At 50.3% G+C, this 6,486-nt stretch overlaps 3 protein-coding genes across 3 annotated transcripts; 1 reads left to right on the top strand and 2 right to left on the bottom strand.

The window, feature by feature from the left end:
* Nucleotides 1-2,238: 2,238 nt before the first annotated feature.
* On the top strand, nucleotides 2,239-3,715 carry H257_05204 (hypothetical protein; the record flags this gene model as incomplete). Its single annotated transcript, XM_009829991.1, has 1 exon — nucleotides 2,239-3,715. Exon 1 carries the CDS (start codon nucleotides 2,252-2,254, stop codon nucleotides 3,713-3,715), a length of 1,464 nt encoding a protein of 487 aa, XP_009828293.1. The 5' UTR covers nucleotides 2,239-2,251.
* An 817-nt stretch (nucleotides 3,716-4,532) lies between these two features.
* On the bottom strand, nucleotides 4,533-4,937 carry H257_05203 (hypothetical protein; the record flags this gene model as incomplete). Its single annotated transcript, XM_009829990.1, has 1 exon — nucleotides 4,533-4,937. One exon carries the CDS (start codon nucleotides 4,935-4,937, stop codon nucleotides 4,533-4,535), a length of 405 nt encoding a protein of 134 aa, XP_009828292.1.
* A 368-nt stretch (nucleotides 4,938-5,305) lies between these two features.
* On the bottom strand, nucleotides 5,306-5,760 carry H257_05202 (hypothetical protein; the record flags this gene model as incomplete). The annotated part of the gene is made up of 2 exons (XM_009829989.1): nucleotides 5,306-5,502; nucleotides 5,580-5,760. The coding sequence occupies 2 exons, from the start codon at nucleotides 5,758-5,760 to the stop codon at nucleotides 5,306-5,308; spliced, it is 378 nt and encodes a 125-aa protein (XP_009828291.1).
* Nucleotides 5,761-6,486: the final 726 nt, after the last annotated feature.

Below are 6,486 nucleotides of genomic sequence, written 5' to 3'. Positions count from 1 at the left end.
GAAATGGCTAACCAAAAAAACACGACGACGGTTGCGACTCCATCGTGTATGCACTGATGAAATGCCGTAGAAACGTTATATGCATTAAGTTACGACCCGTCGAGCCGAGGGGTCTGAAAGGGTGGGGTGTCCTTCACACGATTGATCTCCCGTTGCCGGCATGGCCGAAACACCTTGGATGTGCTTCCAACTTGACCTGCGTTTTGTCTTCTACAACGCGGCCATACACGCCGTAGAGCTCCACGTGTGTGAGCCCAAATGTGTCGTTGGAGCAGTCTGCGTGAGGTGAGGTGAGATGATTTGGAGATGATTTGCAGATACTACTGTAATAGATCTGCATGGTCAATTACAGTACGGCCAGATGGTTTCGACATCTCCTATCAGTTACTACGTGGTACAAGTCCTAGACATTTCCAGGGTCCATGTTTTCTCGTGCGGGGGTTTGGCTGCAATCATTACCGAAAACCATATAGCTTTTTGGAATTGTTCCATGTCAACCCAACGATTCTTCATCCTCTAACTCATTGGATCGAAGTGGGAACTGACATGCACTAAAGACTGATGATTCAGTGATCGCGTTGCGCCAAGTAACATCCACAGTGTAAATCATCGAACACCATATGGACACTGGAATACAGGTACACCTAACTTGCAGTAGAACTGTAGCACACTACTACTACGTAGTACTAACAGGAAGGTGATTCATGTAATTTCCGCCCAGTTGGCAGCCAATCATAATCATCGAACGATTATGATTGGATAAAATAACGTACTCAGGTAATTAGTACCCTTAGTATTTTATATTTGATTTCTTTGACAACTCATGTAATCTCATAATTATAATGACTTATAAATTGAATACCTTTACACTTAATAAAGATTACTATTACGAGGTTCTGAGAATTTCGGTGGTCAAATCTGTCATACATTATTCAAGTCAAACACCTGGGCGGAATTTACATTTACATAGGAAAATTACAGAATTGAAAAATTCGTCGAGCAAAATGGACAATCGATACAACGATGGGTCCTGCATAAACTAATAAAGCTCCTAACGACCTTGAGAATGCATGCTTTTGCAGCCTCATCACACACACCGGCGATGGGTTACGAGACTTCAAAAGTACGACAAGCTGGGCGGAAATTGCATGAAACACCTTAGTAATACGTAGTACTAGTTAGTATTAATAGTACTAGTACTACGGTAGAATTAAAAGTACTACACTGTACGTAGTAGTATGGACTGTTGGGCCCCAAAGTGGCTGCATTGTATCGTTTACATTCGCTAGTAACGTTAAGCTATTCAAGGGTCGGAGTAGCCCAGGATGTCAGCAGGCCATGGAAAGGATCAGCCTCAAGGTATTCATTGGGCACTGCTACCATTACTGCACCGAGGCCCTGATGGAGTTAGTGGAGGTACGTACAATTTACAATAAAAATACAATTTTTTTAATAACGTTACTGATAACTATTATTAATAAAAGTAATCAGGACAAAATGTGGTGGCGTACAACACTGCTGTTTATCATCAAACATGAATTGGTGGGGACCGAGTTCATTTCGACGATGGTTCATGGGAGAGGCGAACACCTTACCGAAGTCGAGCGTTTGTTTGTCCATACTCGATGAACTTGCAGGTACGCACATACGGTCAGAGCGAGCCATACACTGCAAACGTCTTGGTTAATTGAGTTTTTGGATTATCATTATTAAAACATCTTGGCAACACGGCATCATTTTAGGGAAGCGACGTACAAAGAGCTCGAAGATCTTCGGTTAAAGTGGATAATACAAATGCGCCAACTAAAGTTATCGGAGTCAACTTTTTGTCAAACATCATAAGTAGTGATTTCAACATAGATGACGAAGTAGTCGAACTGGATGTGCTCACGCAGAACCATGGATTCGAGACTAGTGATGTGAATCGCTTTTTGCATTGTCATGATCGAAATTCCGGAGTACATCGATCGCATCGATAGTGGCCGAAATGATAATTTAATCTTTTTCATTCTTCGTTTTTAATTTGTGTTCTCAGTACGATGTTTTGGACCAAAACTTGAGTAAGGCGGAGATAGTGGCTACGGAGTTAAGCGAGAACCAACTGTATGTGAAAGCAACATTCGGACTTCAGCAACCAGATGGCGTGGTCCGTCTGGTTTTGGCTTTTGTGCCGCCTGTGCCGCCACTTCAACAGCCGCAGAAAACACCTTCGCAAGTGGTTGTCATTCTTGAATTTACCTTCTTCCCCACCATGAAAGTCGCTGCTGTCTTGTCGTTGGCTGCTACCGTTGCGCATGCCAAAGTGTCTGTGGGTGTCTTGCGCTCGCTGGAAACCACGGGGACGTCCGACGTGCTCATTTCTTTCGTCGGGGTGGACCTTGAGAGCCTCGCGGAATCCAAGCATGAAGACCGCCGCCAAGCCGTGTATGACGCCTTGACGGCCCACTCTGCCACGACACGAACGGAGTCTGCTTCGGTGCTGGACTCGGCCGACTGCGAACACTTCTGGATCGCCCCCGCGGCGATCTGCCGTGGCTTGACCAAGGAGCAAATCGACCAAGTGGCTCGCCTTTCCAACGTCAAGAGCGTCGCCTTCCCCGACAATGTCCAATTGATCGAACCTGTGCTGAATGAGGAGGTGTCCGTTAAAACCGGCGACGTGAACGCGACTGTGCCCCAGTGGGGCGTGAGCACCACTGGTGCTCCAGACATCTGGAAGTACTACAAAGGCAAGGGTGTGGTCGTGGGGTCCATCGACACGGGTGCGGAGTACCGCCATGAATCGTTGAAGAACAACTGGCGCGCCAACAAGGGGTGGTTCAACCCGTACAACGGCACTCTTTTCCCCCTTCCCGTTGACTCGGCCAGGCACGGCACCCACACCATCGGCACCATGGTGGGTAGCCACGGCATTGGCGTGGCTCCTGAGGCGCAATGGATTGCGTGCTTGGGTTTGTACATCCGAGAGGGAACGCCTGCAGGGTTGCTCAAGTGCGGCGAGTTCATGCTGTGCCCCACTCGCTTGGACGGCACTCACCCCGAATGCAAGCTCGGCGCGGACGTGATCAACAACTCGTGGGGGTCCATTGAAGGCTACAATCCTGTGTTCGAAGACATGGTGGCGTCGTGGCGTGCGGCTGGCATCACACCCATCTTCTCCAACGGAAACGCTGGTCCTAAATGCGGAACCACTGGCAACCCCGGCATGTACACGCGCGTCATTTCGGTGGGCGCCGTCGGGTCCGCACAGAAGGACCCCAACCAATTGGCTGCCTTCAGCTCCAAGGGTCCCGGCTACCCTCGCAACGCGAACAATCAAACCCTGACGATTGTCAAGCCGGACATTTCGGCCCCTGGCTACCCCACGCTCTCCGCGAACGCGAGGGTGTTGGACGGGTACGTGCTCATGGCTGGCACGTCCATGGCCGCCCCTCACATTGCCGGCATCGTCGCGTTGTTGAAGAGCGCCCAGTCGGACTTGACCTACGACGAGATCTACGGCTACTTGACCAAGACCGCCGATCGCGAAGTGCTCAAGCCTGAGCCTGAGAAATGGTACTTCGCCAACGGCACCTTCCGTGGTGATGGCGCGTACAACTGCGGAAACGTATCGGACGCGTCTTGGCCCAACAACCGCTACGGGTATGGGCGAGCCAACGTCGGCACCATCTTGCGCGACGGCAAGCTCAACGACACCCCCCGCCCTGCTTGCTAAGATGCACATGCCGCGTTTGGTCATGAAGTCGAGTTCTCAGCAGAGTCATATTCACTAACGTAAACAATCAATTTAAGAGCTTCAATCAAAGATAAGATGTACATGAGCCGATGAAAAGACGCGAAATAACTTAACCACACAATTTGTATACCTTGTTCAAGATAAAAATACGCGTCCTAAATTAATTGTTTAAATAAGATCAACCTTGCTTGGGTATTGTTGATTTAGTCATTGGAAATGCACCCAAGCCCAATATAATTGATATGAGGTTCTTCCCCATTAATTCAGCTACAATCTCCAAGTTTTAGAGGGCGAAAATGTTGTATGAGCGGGGAGATTTGGAAGCTCTCCCCAGCCGCCTTCCTCAGATGCGGCTTAACATATAAATTGATTGTTTACGTTAGTAGCGTTTATCCAGTGAAATATACCGGAGTAGTTGTCGTCATATTTTGTATTTGTTGTGTGGAGATGACCTATTCGTCGTATACAATGATGTCTATGATGCGTTCACTCTATGCTTGGAAATGAGGCGTTCCACATATTGTCAATTTTACAGCTTGAAAAACGATTTATAGCGTGGCAGCGCTGTTGTAGGTCAAATGTGCTGATGCCGCCGAGGTTGGACGAATTTGTATGGCTGAAAGGACTACGTATTTTAGCCAATAAAAGGGAATCGAGACGATATCTAAACACCATGAAAAGTCCAAGTTACGTTATGGACAACAGCGGGGTTCAACGTTATTAGGAGATTTCAAGTATGTACAACCATGGCAAAGTCGAAATGCATCGTAGAATGAGACAACGTATCAAACACTATCTACGCGGGGATGTCGGTTCTGTACGTACAGAAGGCGCGATGCCGTCGCCGCTCCATCATTGCTGCGATGGCTGTGGGGGCCATCGCGCCTCCATAACCACACGCGCCGCGCAAGCCTTGAATCTCGTCTTGCATCGCGTTCGTTCTTTGGACATGTGGTCGCGTATCGCATCCATTTGCGTGTACATGTTGACGTGCGGAGGAATGCCGGTAGGATTGATCTTGCCATCGTTTCCGCCGGTCGTCACGAGCGTGGCCAAGGAGAGCACCGTGTTCTTGTTCCGAAAGAACGACGTCGAGAAAAATACGTGGTCTGGGCAACCACTCCCTGTGGTATAGCACATTCGCCAAATACATCTCCAGAACGGGCGACAGTTGCATCGCCGTCGCAAGCGTGAAAAACATATCGGCGCCTGTCAACAGGGGGCCTTTGCGCACATGGAAATGCGGCGGATAGGTTCCAAACGTGGCACTCGATTCTGGCAACCTGGAAACGATGCGACCGTTATACTGGTCGCCCGCACGTGATATAATGAGTGTGGGTGGGCCCAGGCGGCGTCGTGGACCGTTGGCTCAAATCTCGACGACGGTGATGTTGACGGACCCGCCGTGCAGCCCGACGTCGCGTACGTCACAGCTTCCTTCGAATGGAATGGGTCGTGACATGGTGGAATTCGTTGTCATCGTCAAACGAAAACACTGTGTTCGGGAGATGATCGGGACAACGACTTGGAGGGGTTGCCGGTGAGCAAGAGCGCGCCGGACGAGTCGTACTACGAGTGCATCTCCAGGTACATGCCCAACGAATCGCGAGGGCACATGTCCAACGCCAGCACCACCCACATGTTGGGTTGGAACGTGTTTGCATAACAGTGCTTGGGTGTGTGGGTCATCCCCCCTTCTTGGGCCGACTGGCCGACTTGTGCCGGGGGATTTGTATGCCGACGCAATCGCCTTCCCAGGGCAGACTCTAGAAATGAATCGCGGCGGCCGTTCTCCAGCGGCCCATGAGGTTCCACATCAAAAGCAGGTACACAAGGGTACAACTGTGGTCCCCAATGAGCACACTGTGCCCCGTGAGTTCAAACATCTCGTACAGTAACGGTCGCTTCGACTGGGACGTCTGGGCACCCACTTCCAAATCTGTCGCGATAAAACGCTTGTACCCCTTGACGAGGGTTGGCAATTCCGTGGAAAACTCGGCGGGACGGTCACGCGTTGCACTCATAGAGGTACATCATGGCGCTTCAATAGGAAACCAACGTCGACGCGGCAGGACTAAGTGTTTGGTAACACCACTCGAGAAACGCTTTGTAATCCTGAAACGAAACCTTGGATACATCCAACGTGACGGCGTCCACCACACAGTCACTGTGGCCATGTAGCGTAGTCCATTTCACGATATTTCTAATGCACCCGTCGTATCGCTTCTTGGTCGAAGCTGTGCGTGTGTTGTTCAACGCATCCTCGTTGGTCGTCGATCGCAGAACGGGTGGCTAGTAGCGTGGCATGTGTGGCGGCGAGGCAAAGCCAACAATAATCACGCAGGACACACGAATGCTCCGTGGGTCGGGATCGCCCCGTTATGAACGTGTTGACGTCGTCGTTTCGTTTCGCACACCTGTGAGCTTGGCATGCACGTCCACACGACAAAACCGGCAGATGCCATTGGTCCGTAAATCGACCAACGGGCCCTGCGATTGGCTCACGTAAGCGTGTAAGTATTGGTGCCCACGCAAGGTATGGATTGTGCCAGGTTGGCATGTCGATACAAACGCCAAGTATAAAACCACGATCCTATTCACTCCGTGTACCCACTCGTCGGCCGCCTGCGGGGGAGAGAAAATAGCTATCGGTTTCCTAACCCAAAGGTCGTCGTCAATCCCCGGCTTCCTCGGATTATTTCCGCAAGGACTTATCCGTTTCTCCCCTGGGGAATCCGGATAGCAAGGGC

Source organism: Aphanomyces astaci, assembly GCF_000520075.1.
Source record: "Aphanomyces astaci strain APO3 unplaced genomic scaffold supercont1.9, whole genome shotgun sequence".
In the NCBI taxonomy this organism is placed as follows: Eukaryota; Oomycota; class Saprolegniomycetes; order Saprolegniales; family Verrucalvaceae; genus Aphanomyces; species Aphanomyces astaci.
This window is presented reverse-complemented; position numbering and strand designations above follow the sequence as displayed.